The sequence below is a fragment of the Orbicella faveolata genome, unplaced genomic scaffold (assembly GCF_042242905.1).
Source record: "Orbicella faveolata isolate gen_17 unplaced genomic scaffold, um_ofav_v1 contig_4, whole genome shotgun sequence".
Classification (NCBI taxonomy): Eukaryota; Metazoa; Cnidaria; class Anthozoa; order Scleractinia; family Merulinidae; genus Orbicella; species Orbicella faveolata.
This window is the reverse complement of record NW_028301569.1, coordinates 11643449-11657925: the sequence shown is the minus strand read 5'-3', so window position 1 is coordinate 11657925 and position 14477 is coordinate 11643449. Positions and strand designations below refer to the sequence as shown.

Sequence of the window (14477 nt, the reverse complement as noted above, 5' to 3'; positions counted from 1 at the left end):
CATTTCTCTTCTTGGTCCGTGTGAAGTTGTTTTCTCTATACACTCGATTCTCTTGTTTCTTCTGCTACTACCAAGGGCTGTCATACATCATTCTTGAAGACATTTTAATGTTTTTGTTTGGGTCCTTAGATCTCTTATAAGGGCCATCAAAAGTTTGATAGCAACACAACAATTTTAAAATTACTTGCACAATTATTTCTGGTGTTGAGGTGAAAGTAAAAGGTCATGAGGTAACAAAAAAGAAAACAGAGACTCGGAAGAATGCGTTTAAAAAGAACTCATCGTTTTATTGTTTATAACCTTTCCCCCTCCATATACAGTTTTTTTTTTTAAAGAAAATATGATTTTATACTATTTGGTATAAGGAATTATCTGTTTCTGTACCCTATTTTGTGTGACAAATGTAACAGTATTATATATGTACAAAACATTTTTGGAATGTTTCCCAAGACATTGTGTGGACTACATGTAATACAATTGTAGTACAATTCCTAATAGTCAACTATTTCACTGTATAGTAATATTCTCCAGCATATTACCGGTATTCTATTTTTGCAAGAGCTGAAGTTGATCATATGTTATGAGACCACAAACATTTGTCCACCCAGAAAAATATTTATGTATGAGCATCATCGACTTTTTCAGGAGAAATATGTAATCTGGAGCTCACTTGTTTTTTGTTTCTCTGTTTTAGTCAATGGCTCATACATGTATCGCAATTGAGACATTCCTACATATTTTACCCAATTTGCTTGTCGGTTACATGAGAAACATTAATGTGAAAATATGAGGCATATGGGTGTAAACCTTCACTGACCCTTACATTGTTTGCTTTGGAGACCTCTTGCAATAAAGTCATTTATATTTCTGGCTTTGTACTGAGCTTCTCTCAACTGTAGAATTCACTGTTTTGTGCAAAAAAATTTGTTACTCCACATAAACAGAATATGGTTTCAGGAAGAGAGAAATCCAATTCAATAATTTAGATCAAGACATTTAACTTGTAGAGAATAAGGCTAATGTTTATCAATGTTCATTGCTCAGCGAATGCTAGGGTCAGAACAGGTTAGATTTGACACGTTTGTTATTAACAAATGTTTGATTCTGTTGAAACTCCTCATCACTCTCACTTAGTGGAGTCTCTGTGTCCGCAGTTGCGTCAGTGGCTCTTCCAACTTTTATTACTGGGCTGAAACAAGGGAGAGGCCAAACAGTCTAAATAATATTGTAAAATTGACTGGTGCTTTCACCTATTACTTTTGTGTATTCCCAGATCACACAAAACATAACAATAAAACTGACTTGATTAAATTGTTGAGCTGTACTTGACAAATAACAGGAACACACTAGGAAGTGAGGATGAATAACGATGGCTAGGAGGAAAATGGTTTGCAATATGGAGGCAACAAATGATAGCTGGGTAACAGGAAACCCAGTAATAATGGTTTGATTTTCTAGACCAATATGGTAGAAATGGTGCAACCGCATTAGGAAGTGAAGGTGACTAATGATGACGAGGATGGAAATGAATTACTAGCACAGAATTGCGACTTGAGAATGAGACATTTCTTTAAGGAGGTTGACAGTAAGAGTTTGGATATTGTCCAACATTTAAGCAAAAAAAATATTTTCAACAACCTAACACTATCACCACTAGTCTACTGACAATACAATACCTTTCTGGGATAACATTTGGATCTCCAGATTTGTCCTCTTGAAATTCCTAATAATGAGGAAAATTGTAATGTGAAAACATTGAAGGGGCATAGCCAGGATAAAACATGGTAAAAATTTTAACACAATTTCTCGCTGAAACAATTAAAAAATTACAGCTTTGACTGCCTGCACTACAGTCTTTGATTGGTAAAATGTGAATGACATGAAACGAAGAAAAAGAAAAAATTTGAATACAAATGTGTGAAATTGCCAAATAATAAAAACGGAAATTATGAATGTTTGTCAATAAGAATGTCATATGTATTGTCCAGGACTTTTTGTATTCAAATTTTTTCTTTTTCTTTGTTTATTGTCATTCACATTTTACCCATCGAAGACAGGGTAAGGCAGTCAAAAGCTTGTAATTTTGAAATCGTTTCAGCCAGAGATTGTTTTAAAATTCTTACCAAAATTGTAATGGTTATATAGGTACTCTGTGAAGTCTGACTTCAAGCCCAAATGGCTTACCAGGGAATTGATTAAATCTGCTTTTAGTGGCATCAAGATACCAGGTGTATTATCATCCCCTCCCCTGGATGGGATGATAGTCCATTGCAGAGTTATCCCAGACAGCTTGCAGTCAGCTTTTTCTCTTAGGAACCGACAATCATTTATCCTTGCAAATGTGAGTGCAAAAAGGCAGTATATGTGAGAAGAGGTTGGGATGAGACTTTTCCTCATGTGCATGCTGCATCCTTGTTTTGTCCTGATCCGTTCTCATCCTAAAACCCTCTCTCTGCACTCCCTGCCTGAACCACTGGTAGTTTTGTAGAGAGAAGGCACTGTGAGAGTCAACTGTTTTGTCCAAGAATAGTTAATTATGCAAAGAGTTACAGAGAATGATAAGTTACCCAGTCATCATCCTCCAGGCCAAGTGAAGGAGTGTTCTCATCTTCTTCTTCCAATGAAGCTAGACTAGGAGACAATGGTGGCTCAGGAATAACAGATGAAGTCTTGCACTGCTCATGTTGTGAGGAACCATGGTCACTTTCCCTGAAGAAAGGTAGATACGTTTCAACAGTCGCCTCTGACTTCTCTGTACTTTCATTCTTTTCCTGGTCATCACTGTGTTTTGGATCACCACTTTCATTATTCTCTGATTTTTTAAAATCTTCCTCAGCAGTATCAACCTTTTTCCTATCCAAGCTTTCACTCACTGCAATCAACAAAAAGTAAATACTTAAGCTAAAACAAAGCTCCAATAACTGGAACGTCACTACAAAAAATTTTATTTCACACTGGTGGTCTAATGGATAGAACATCACCCTTAACACTCATCCTTGGGGTGTGTTCTTAAGCATGAGGTGTTCTTGTTATTTGCCCAAGCAAATATTGCAAGCCTAGGGCAGTCTGACAAAGCTGCAGAGGGAGAGAGAAGGGGTCTAGCTGGTGATAGACTTGTCATCCAGGGAAAGATTAGCAATATTTTAGAAAGTTCATGGGTCTCTGATGATACCACAGGACCCTGTCATTCTAGAACTGAAAGAGACTGTTCCACCTTTAGTTACTCACACAACAAATTAATGTTAGGGAGGCATGGTGGCCTCATGGTTAGTGCGCTCATCTCCGGATCGAGCGGTCCGGGTTCGAGCCCTGGCCGGGGACATTGTGTTGTGTTCTTGGGCAAGACACTTTACTCTCACAGTGCCTCTCTCCACCCAGGTGTATAAATGGGTACCAGCGAACTTAATGCTGGGGGTAACCCTGCGATGGACTAGCATCCCATCCAGGGGGGAGTAGAAATACTCCTAGTCGCTTCATGCTACAGAAACCGGGATAAGCTCTGGCCTGATGGGCCACTTGGCTCACATGCAGACTTTACCTTACCTTACAGAGTACACAATACCTTTGATTCTAAAATTACCTTTGGTTGTAATGTAATAAAGAAAATGTTTTCAAATAATTGACTGCTGTGCTTACAACACACACAATTCATAAAACAGAAGCAAATAACTTTGTACTGGCCTGAGGTCTTTGCAGCAGATTTCTTTCTTTTGCCTCGCTGTCTCTTTTGTATGTCAGCTATTAGTTTGTTGAAATCATCTTGATGTTCATTCACTAAATAAAGACACATAGTTATACTGTTGAAAGGAAATATTCATGAATGACATTCAAACCTGAACAGTACTACTCAATCACAGAGGCTGAATGATTAATGCCCTGGGTTCCAGAGGATCCAGCATCAAGTCTGGCCCAGGTTCTCATGCTCTGTTCTTGCACAAGGTGCTCCTGTATCCCCAAGCATATAACTAAGTATTGAGGGTTGCTTCAAAGACAGCCTTCAAAAACTCGAAAAGACTTGCAATGGACTAGCCCAGTAACAATGATTTTAAGCCAGCCCACAAAATCATGAAGCAAATAACATTTTTAACACACAAGGGTAGGAGTCAGGGTTCTAGTGTCTTGAGGATATTTAGGCCTTATGGACTTCGTCTAAAGATCATTTTGTCAAAGTTAGTCTTTGTGTGAAGCCATTCATCCATCTACCACTGCATGAGCTGTCCCACCCACCCATCCTAAGATGGGAATTGACTTTTATCTTCCATTAGCGATAATTATTTTGCTCTCCTCCCATTGCTACACTTGCAGGAGCATCCCTAGGTTCTAAAAGTGCGTAACGCAAAGTTCTTTAAAACAAGTAGGTTAAACTTACAGTATTTTTGTCGGGTTTTGTCCATATCTTCTTCACTTTGGTCTTTCTCAAAATGAAGACCCTGTGTAATTAAATGAAATTATAAATAGAGAAAGAACAATCAATTACTAGGAGATCAAATTTCAAAATAATATAGCAATTAGACGTGGTCACATTACCCTTGGAATCTCTCAGTATACTTAGAGTATGCTCTACTTTCTATAAGAATAAGTTGTTAATTTGATTACATACTGATGTTGATGCTTCTGAAGTAGAAGATGCTTCTTTGGCTCTTGTCTTCTCTGCTTTCTCGACCTCTCTTGCAATTTGAGCAGCTGTGAAAAAATATTATTTTACATGTTAGTTTGATGCGTTTAGTATGGGCACAAGCAACTTCAGTTTCAATCAATTTTAGGTTTTGAGCGATGAAAATGGCTCATTATCATTCAAGTCCAGTTGATACATTTATCACCTGAAAATTGCGGAAATTGCACCTAAGAAGCTTTGCTTCAAAATTTTCTGGGGGACATGCAACTGGTCAGACCTCCCTAACCGGAGTGGACGGCCACTCACAGAATCCTAGCTAAAAGCATGGTCTTCGTATTGACTTAATTTTAAGAAGGACTGTTAAATACATCAATACAATTTACCTGTCATAGGTGTTGGTGAATCACATTGTGCATTGTAAAGCATCACAAAATCTTGATGCCTTTTAACAAGGGTCTGAAAAAAATAGACAAAACATGATTCATAGATTCAGATATTTTTCCAGCTAAAGAATCCATGGAAAAATGGCCCATTGCCTGCTGTAAAAAAAAGCTTAATAATCAAATCAGTAAAGGAAAAGTTTTTGGGCTTGTCTACTCACAGATTTATCTCCTTTGGTTGACAAATTCCATTCCTTCAGTCTTTGTCGTAATTCCTTTTCTGCCATTACACTGTAAACAAGTTTAGGGAGGGGCTTTCTTTTCTGTACCGTCCGACTGGAGAAAAAATAATGCCTCATATTGCACAGGGTCTGAAATTAACTTTTTTTGGCAGGCGCCAACTGGCGACTTAAATTTTTTTTTTCAGTCACCATATGGAAAAATGTGGTTGCCAATTTAAGTGTCAATAAAATTTTTCCTTCGCAGCGAAACACAAAGTTTAAAATTGGTTTAATACTTCAAGAGCCGCGGAAAGGTAAAAAGGAAGTGACCAATTAGCGGGCGGCTTTGAATTTTATTTTAATTGATTTGGCTGAAAATCAAAGTTATTGTTTGTGCAATTATCGTGGCACGAAATAGTTAATCGCCCACTGGCGACCAGGAAAGCGCAATTTCGGACCCTGTTGTACAGACAGTGTATTACCCCTAATAGTAACTAATATTTTAAATATTTCTCTTTAAACAGTACAGATGAAGTCTCGTAGCCCATCAGAACTGCTCTTATGAACAGTTTCAATAACGTTAAGTGACTACATATATATCATTCTACTCCCTCTTGGATATGATGTTAGTCCGGCTGTTAGTCCACTACAGAGGTACCCCCGGCTTTTAATTTGCAAGTACCCATTTATACTGTCACTTGAGTGGAGAACAGAGCACAGTGAGGTCAAGCATCTTATCTAAGAACAACACATAGTGACCCCACCCCAGCCAGGGCTTGAATCTAGGCACCTCGATCCAGAGTCTATTAGGGCACCAACCCTCATAACCTTTTAGACTTTGCAGTATCAATATCACTAAGGAAAAAGGCTAAAAATAGACACACAAAGAAAACTCCAAAGTCTACCAAAAAGCCAGTCTTTTGACAAAATGCACAATTCTCCAAATAATATTAAACAAAAATCCATGGGCAATGATAGGGAAACTTCATATTTTCAATCTTGGGACTTACATAAGTGCATTGGAGCCTTTAATTGTCAAGGTAGATGAACTTGCTGTTGAAGAACAAGCTTCTTGAATCACAGAACAGGAAGCTGAGTCATCACTTGATCCAGGAGGAGATTCTTGAAATTCTGCATCAGATGGACATTTTCTTTTACTTGATTTACTAGTCTTTGACTCACTGGCTTTCTTCCTGCTTTCAGATAAAAAGAAATTTTAAAAGAAAGGTTACAAAATTAATGTTTGTATTGTTCAGACTATGCTGCATTCACAAGTTATCCTGGTCTCTGAATATTTTGCTAGACTTGCTTGCTGACACAAAGAGGAAGAGCTGGTAAACTTCGAAAGCGAGGTGCTTTTGAGATGACAACACTTCAAGGCTGTACATAACATTACAACCAAAGCTAATTCAGTTTATTATAAGGCAAGGTAGTCTTGAGGAAAATCCAAGTGTTCTGATTGGTTCTTTCTTGGTCAGGATTTTGCCATACAGGCCATCATAAGCTGTGTATATCGATGTAATTCTGAAAGCCAGCATATTCAAAACAAGCCTGGCTCAAGTGCCATATAACTACTTACTAACCCAGCTTTCTCAAGCTGTACTGGGGAATATTATCTCTTGGTCATTTTTTAACGGACCTTGCTGCACTTTGTCCATACTGCCACTTTCTTAGGCCAATATTCCCCAGTACGGCCCTCAAGCTCAGTCAGTAAGAGGCTAATATTTTTATTTTCTTTGTACCTTCGTAAAGAACTTTTCTTTTCTGTTCTTGTGAGGCAGGCATCAAGATGTGAATTTATTTTTCTGTGTGGAACCATGTCACCACAAACTGGACACTCAGCTGAGAGAAAAAATAATGAATTAAACTTCTAGCCTCAACTTATTTTAAAACAGGTTTTTGACTTACTGTAATTTAATTTCAGATAATTTCTTTACAAATTAACAACATAATATTGAAATCAGTCACTGGTTCCCAGAAAAAAACCTTACATTCACCAACAATCCATTGAAATATGGCTAATACTGTACTATCATCAGGGCTAGATTGTTCAAAAGCCAGTTAACACTAACCCAGGATTAAAAGTTAACTGAAGTATTCATTTTTCTTGTAAAAAATGTTTTTTCGCTGCTTGCGTTTTGTGTAGTCTGAGATTACTGACCCTCAAAACTGAAGGACAAACAACATAAACAGAAGTTTAACCTCATGGAAAAGTTATAACAACAACATCATTTATTTACACCAAAGAAAGGAAAGAGGAAAACATAAATTTTGAAGCTTATAAATAAGGTATTAGCTGCCTATGACAACCCTATGGCTAAAAAAATTATGCAGCTATCTATAGGATAAATTATTAAAAAAAAATGAAATTCTCAATGATCTTGGGTAGCTTAATTGGGCTCAGAACAACCCGGCCCAGGTGAACACTTACCAAAGTCTGCATCTGAAGGTTGTGCTGGGGTTTCATTTTCAGATCTGCATTCATCCATGGCTGTTGGCTGTAGTTCTGATCGTTGTTGCTCCTGCTGATTTTCCTCCTCATCAACAACAGCGACTTCAGGTTCTGCTGTACTAACAGGGTTTTCTAATTCATCATTCAATGTCACCTCCACAGGATTTGAAACTTGCTCATTCTCTGCATCAAGCCTCTGTCTCTTTGTGTCTGGACTTGAAGACTTTGAGTCATTTTGAGGTGTTAATTGAGCCTATAAAATAAAATCAATCACATCAAGTAGTACAGGAAAGTTTGCATTCAAGCCAGGTGGCCAAAATAGCTTCCGACTCTTGATAAGATCTGGGATGTGCCAGAGCTCCAGCACGTATTCTGTTGTGAATTACCAGCTATACCGGTAATCACTATCAATGATAAAAACCTTCAAAAATTGGCGTATATGGGAATGTTGTTATCTTAGTGCTCTCTGATGGTTACTGCACTAGGGGTCTGCCTAGTTCGAATTTTATTGAAAGCAATGATGGCTGGTGCTTAAATCTGGTTTCCAACACATGAAGTGACTGGAAGTATTTCTACTCCAGGCTCTGGATGGGATGCTGGTCCATTGCAGAGTTACACCAAGATTCAAATTTGCGCCACACATTTCTACACATAGGTGGAGAGAATAGAATAGTCAAGAACACAATGCAGTGATCCCAAGCAGGGATTGATCCGGAGTCCAACACACTAACCATTATACCACTGTGCCTTCCACACTTCATAGGAGATTATAATTTCATAAAAGTGGGTAATCCCTCATCCAGAAAAGTATTGGAAATCCAATGTTTCAGTAAAGAAAAATTGCAGGGAAAAAAGAACTATTTTTAAAACATTTTCTTGGACTGCCACACATCAGATTGTCACTGTATAAACTAGAAGTTGAAAAGTGAAAAAAAACAAAACAAAACAAAACAAAACAAAAAACAACAGCATTACCTTTCTTCTTCTTGTGTGGGCAGTACTGCTTCTTTTATTCTTTGTTTCACCTCTCTTTTTAGCATCATCTTTTAAACTTGTTTTCTGGGCATTGGTTGTTGCTAATTCTAACAGCTTTGTTCTATGACAATAAAAAAATAATAATACAGTTTAAAATCCAGCACAGTAATGTATACACATCAGGTACAGGATTCAGAAAACAAGGGAGTTCACACAGGGTAAATTACAGGTGTTGACAATCTTATATAAATAGTTTGAAACAGCACCAATATCCTAGAAAAATACAGTTTCTCCAAAAAAAACAGTAATTTTCCTTTCTTGAGGGTTCAAGACTCTTTGATTTAACATTATTGCCATACCTTTAAAACTTACTGTTAACTCCTTGCCTACTTGATTTTTATAAAACATGAGATGAGAGAGAAGGTGATTGTAACCTCCAGATCAAACTATTTTTCTGATTTGTGTAGAACACATCTGGACCAAATTTGACTGGAATACAGGACTCACTTGTAGCACAATTATCAAGAAGTGATGTCTCATTGTTAATCTAATTTGCATCATTGATATAGCACACTTCATGAACTTAAAATAGACAGATTGCCCAAGGTGAAATAAAGAGGCTAGAAAGTAGGCAAGCAAATAACCAAACCCGAAAAAATGCTTTTCTTATCACCAAAACCTGAAAACCAAATACTAAGGGGTAAAAAATGAAAGCTGCAACAGAAACCAAAACCAAAAAACAGTATATTTTAAAAGCAAAACTGAAAAAACTGATCTAAAAACACTTGACCAAAACCATAAAACGAAAACCCCCAATTTCCCCCCATGACCCATCAACTATGATATTGTATTACCAAGCTAAACAAAAAATATCACTTAACATAGAGGAGTAGAATACCTGACTTTGATGAAGTTCTTAACTAATTCGTCTAATACTCTGTTGGTTTTTAAACTTGGTGGACTAACTTTCTATGAGAAAACAGAAAATTATTAGCATTTTGTTATAAAATGGTCTTGCATTAACTCACTCTCGTGATCAGCTGATATGAGCTCTATCTAAACCTCAAAATATTAATCCTTTTTACTAATCAGTATACATTTCTTTTAATGTCAGCTCTGAGAATTCGGTTATACATCCAGGGCTTGAAAAAAGTGCCGTTCCATTATCCTGTACAAGTAGATTTTCCTTCTGGGAAAGTAACTTTTCATTCTCACTTGTCCGACGGCCAAGGGATTAGACAAGTCATCTGATAACAAATCATTAAAAGAACAAACTAAGACTTGCCCAGGGCAAGCAATAGTCAGGAATTTAACTTATTCTCAAGCCCTGACATCAGGATGGTATTCCCTTATTTACTTAATTCTCTCCTTATCAGAAGCTGTCTAAGGCATTAACATGTTAAAAAGGAAAAAAAAGAGAGACCCTCAAACACTTACCGAGGAACATGTGGGACACTGTGGTTCATAGCTAAGGGATCTTCGGATACACAATGAGCAATCTGAAAATTGTAATAAACATCAAATTTTAAGCTCTCCTATTGACCTCTCTGATCAAAACTCTCATAATTAACTACTTCTCTTCAGTAACCACTTGTCAAGGTTATACCAAATTTATTCCACACTGCAAAGTCCCAGCAGTAGAAAAAGTGTTGTTGCCCAAAACATCCATACCCAATTCCATGAAAGGTTTTCTACTTCCACAAACCCACCCCAATTCCTCTCTACTAGCGACAAAACTTTTCTGGGAAAGTAATAAATTATTATTAGTTTCCAAGAAAAATAGTTTCTTTGCGTTATTTCTTAGGATGGGCTGATACCGTTTTTTCAAATCGATACGATACCAAGAATGATACTGACTTTTTCCTTCGATATCGATATCCATACCGATACTGTGACGCGATTGAGTTAAGTGGTAAATCACATAATCTGGTTGACCAAGTACAAGGTTGTCTCGCACTGATAATGTTGATTGTTGTTCAGTACTTTCTTGTTGAATCAACAACACAGATAAACAAGTCAAAGATTTCAGTCTATTAACGAAAACATAGTCCTACTCAATAACACAATGGTGATGACCAGAAGAATGGAGGCTGAGGAGACAAAGTGAGGACAGGTCAGGTGCAGTATTGAAAGCATTGAAACTTCTCGCTGGTATCGTTTTTTTTTTTTTTTTCCCGATCCGGCCTTGGTATCGCCGGTATCGAATATTTGATATCGGTATCTGCCCATCCTTATTTCAAAACAATAACAATGGAAAGTATATTGAGACACTATTTATAATTTAAGCCTATGAATGGGGTCTCGTATACATAAAAATGTTATCAACCCAACAGTAATAAAATAAGAACTTGTAGGACTTGCTTCAAGCTGAGATTCCATAGGAACAACTGACGCAATTCAGTTAAATCTCCGTTCCAAACTCCACATGATAACGAAACATTCTGTCTTGGGAGGATAACATTTCTGTCCGTTTCCGAGACATTATTAAATAAAATGAACTTACAATTATGAGAACACTCTGGAATTATCATTGCAACATCAAAGAATTCGTAGCAAATAGAACATCTGAGTAGATTGTCGATCGTCTAAAAAATTAAAATTTTAAACACAGAAATTATTAAAATTTCACGCAGGATATGGTCGATATAAGCTTATCTATAAACAAATTACCCTCATTTCTGGTAGTGACTCTGGCCAGTCTGAAGGACTCCACTCAGCCAACTTAGCAGAGGAAGTTTTCACATCCACAAAAGACAACATACTGGCGAGATTACTGCACAAAACGACAAGAAATGTAAGAGAAATTCATCAGCAAAACTGTCGCCATATTGGAATCAAAGAAATTGGCGCGAGAATACTTGTATTTTGATTGGCTGAAGACATCATTACCCATCACACAGCGCTGTCTTTGTTACGCTTTCTATTAGACGTCGTGATTGGCTGTAACTAATAAGCCAATAAGAGACCGAAATAAAACTCACTTGCAACGATTGCGTCACAACTGCATAAAAACGTGCGTGAAACAAGATGGAGGAATATGCGAGAGAGCCCTGGTAATTTTACGTTTCCTTGCCGTTTAAATTAGCTGGATCTCTTAAAACTAGGTATTTTTTAAAGCTGCAATAACTGATTTCTGTTCATGGATTTTTTCCAAGTCCTTACCGCATTGTGGATGATTGTGGAGGAGCGTTCGCAATGGGCGCGATCGGTGGTGGAATCTTTTCCTTCGTGAAAGGATGGAGAAATTCGCCGGCTGTAAGTTTCATTTTGCTTGCTTTTGCCGTTTTGTAGAATAACCTGTGATACTTAAGGCCGTTTAAAACCATAGGAATGTTATACGGCAGATCTTTAATGAAATATTTCAGTTCAACTGTATAAGATGTCAGTGGCATAATTTTCATCGTAGTTAGTGACCAACTTCCACGATTTAAAGTACGCTGAAAATGTACTGAGTTTTTGTGGGAGAAGTTAATGCACTTATTTACGCACTGTTCTGGGTTTGCATTCCTTAAATCTCAACAATCACTCATCCTGGTAACCGGGTGTACTGCTGGACTCTTATCAATGCTCACTTACATGTACAGTCTATGTAGGTGCATTTGATTGGTTGGCTAATATGAGGTCTGATAATAAGTGGTATTTCTTATAGGGACAAAGACTCTATGGTAGTATAGGAGCAGTTAAAACAAGGGCTCCTGTTCTTGGAGGTAAGTGTTTCTGTTTTATCCTTTAACCATTCTCTCAAAGTTGACAAAAAGGCAGGATTGGATTCTGTTGGCAGGGTTGTCATTTAGTTTTGACTCACCTGTTGTCTTGATCTTCATATCCGTAACAAAGTTGTTACTTTGTAGGTGAATTATATCAACAGCAGATAAGTTTACACATATCATCGAAGCCCTGTCAGCTGTAACAGGTGTTTTGTGTTAAGGCCCTAAATGACAACCCTGGTCATCAACTGTTGCATAACAAAACATTTCCTGGTAGATTACATTCCTGTGATATAGTCAAGATCTCAGCAAGTGTTTTCATCTAATTTGCTGCTTATTTCTTCAGATATCATATATCTTGTGTATTGTTTATTGTTTATATCAACTTACTGAACCTGTGTCATAATCACATGGGTGTTATTGCCAAAGGAACCTCTAATCAATAATATACATGTAGTCTGCACTAGAAACGTTCTCAACTTTCCTCACCTGGAGGTGTTAAACTTACACAGTTTTGTTGCATGGTCCTTCTTAGCTTATTATCAGGTGCCTTTAATGTGGTTATCTGTTACTGCAGGTAATTTTGCTGTGTGGGGAGGTTTATTTTCTACTTTCGACTGCTGTCTGATGGGATTAAGAGGTAAAGAGGATCCATGGAACTCAATTGGAAGTGGCGCCATCACAGGGGCTGTGCTAGCCGCAAGAGGTAATGTGTTGATCATATAATTGTGTAACATCTATGAAAGTAATCACAACACTATGAAGTGGAGCAAACCAATAGTTTCTAGTCTTAGTCATGTTGTTGGCCTGTGCTCCTGGACAAGGCAATTTTCTCTTAGAGTGCCTCTCTCCAACTAAATTGGTACATGCACTTGCAATATTTTAGACAATGTAACAAAATGCTGAGGGATAACCCTTAATGAACTTGCATCAAGTCCAACAGGAGAAGTATGCTGTAGCACTCCTTGTCACACTATGAAGTGAAGTGTTGTCCCAAGGAGTCACTATATTCCCAAACATGACAAGATACGTTTCTCACCATCTGTAGGTGGACCCTCAGCAGCTGTTAGATCAGCGGCAGTAGGAGCCATCTTGTTGGCATTAATTGAAGGAGTAGGAATCTGTATCACAAGAATGACAGCTGAACAGTTTAAACCAGGTTTGTGTTTATCTTTACTAAATGTCCAGTTTCACACTTCTGTCAAGACTATAAATGTACATTTGTGCCTGTCAAATCAACCTTCACCTTCACTTATCTCTTTTATGACTAGTGTGGCATAAGGTCTCTTTACATATAAAGTAGACACTTGAAGGAGGTCTGAGAGGAAGTGCCCTCACCTGGAGATTGATTGTTTTGAATAATCTTGATTACTTTTCTTCCTTTGTCTTTCAGTGATGCCTCAACCTCCGGACCCTGCTCAACTGCCACCCAAACCATTCAACCCAACGCCACAGTCAACACAAGCTGGATCAGAATTTGATTATCAACCACAATATCAGTAACATAGGAAGGCACCAAAATCATATTTAGGCATTGTTTTCAAGGGAATTTTATTCACGACTCTTCAATATCTTCACCAGGAGCCTTCAAGTGACATTGCCTCTAAAGAACTAGTTGAAAATGCAGTGACGTAATGGAACATAATTACATGCAAGTGATTTGCCTTATCAAGGAGACTAAGTTGAAATGGTTTGAAAGAGCATTTCACTGGGCAGAGCACATCTGCCTTTACTGTCACCTGCATTTTCAGGATTGTGTTTGATTGCTGCTGTTTAAAGACTATACATGTTCAAACTTTTTGTTTCAAGTTTTCAGCAGCACAAGGTGTTAAGGGAGACAGGGTATTGTTAATCAGTACCCGTCTTGTAAATAGGTAAGTTGACACTACAAACAAGTTTGTCGAAACATGGACATGGTAAACAGATCAGTTGCTATAGTTGACAACAGAGTGCCGAGTCTTTGAAACCTTTTTGTAGCAAGCCATACTCTTCCAATTTGCTTTAAGTTTTGAGCCAATTACACTGTGTTGTATTGTAATTAAATTATGTTTTAATTGAAATAGCAATTACACAATAATTTAGAAAAATAAAGTTATATTTAAAAGGGTCTTTGTAAATAAGTAGTCT

General features: G+C 37.4%; 2 protein-coding genes across 5 annotated transcripts; one reads left to right on the top strand and one right to left on the bottom strand.

Annotated features, from left to right (window-relative positions):
* Positions 1–262: 262 nt before the first annotated feature.
* LOC110049746 (E3 ubiquitin-protein ligase RAD18-like) lies at positions 263–12929 on the bottom strand. Of its 4 annotated transcripts, XM_089276499.1 has the most exons (17): positions 12859–12929; positions 11314–11416; positions 11147–11228; positions 10081–10142; positions 9542–9612; positions 8644–8764; positions 7648–7921; positions 6959–7058; positions 6227–6412; positions 5217–5331; positions 4999–5071; positions 4601–4683; positions 4370–4430; positions 3682–3774; positions 2568–2872; positions 1677–1723; positions 263–1189 (listed from the first exon to the last, which is right to left on the bottom strand). In XM_089276499.1, exons 2-17 carry the CDS (start codon positions 11401–11403, stop codon positions 1057–1059), a joined length of 1896 nt encoding a protein of 631 aa, XP_089132625.1. In that variant the 5' UTR covers positions 11404–11416; positions 12859–12929; the 3' UTR covers positions 263–1056. The 4 variants fall into 4 exon arrangements, with proteins under 4 accessions (XP_089132625.1, XP_020611229.2, XP_020611227.2 ...); XM_020755570.2 differs by lacking the exon at positions 11314–11416; XM_020755568.2 differs by lacking the exon at positions 12859–12929 and having other exon boundaries at positions 11314–11584.
* On the top strand, positions 11613–14470 carry LOC110049749 (mitochondrial import inner membrane translocase subunit Tim17-B-like). Its single transcript, XM_020755573.2, has 6 exons — positions 11613–11696; positions 11799–11898; positions 12293–12350; positions 12928–13056; positions 13399–13509; positions 13744–14470. The coding sequence occupies exons 1-6, from the start codon at positions 11671–11673 to the stop codon at positions 13851–13853; spliced, it is 534 nt and encodes a 177-aa protein (XP_020611232.1). The 5' UTR covers positions 11613–11670; the 3' UTR covers positions 13854–14470.
* Positions 14471–14477: the final 7 nt, after the last annotated feature.

What these genes read in the sequence shown, in the direction of transcription:
- LOC110049746 (XM_089276499.1), bottom strand. Translation starts at nt 11,403, where the DNA reads ATGTTGTCTTTTGTGGATGTGAAAACTTCCTCTGCTAAGTTGGCTGAG. An exon ending in AAAGGCTCCAATGCACTTAT is followed by an intron (nt 5,332 to 6,226) that starts GTAAGTCCCAAG and finishes TTTTTTCTCCAG; the next exon opens with TCGGACGGTACAGAAAAGAA. An exon ending in TTCACCAACACCTATGACAG is followed by an intron (nt 4,684 to 4,998) that starts GTAAATTGTATT and finishes ATTTTTTCACAG; the next exon opens with CTGCTCAAATTGCAAGAGAG.
- LOC110049749 (XM_020755573.2), top strand. Translation starts at nt 11,671, where the DNA reads ATGGAGGAATATGCGAGAGAGCCCTG. An exon ending in GGCTGTGCTAGCCGCAAGAG is followed by an intron (nt 13,057 to 13,398) that starts GTAATGTGTTGA and finishes CACCATCTGTAG; the next exon opens with GTGGACCCTCAGCAGCTGTT. An exon ending in AGCTGAACAGTTTAAACCAG is followed by an intron (nt 13,510 to 13,743) that starts GTTTGTGTTTAT and finishes TTTGTCTTTCAG; the next exon opens with TGATGCCTCAACCTCCGGAC.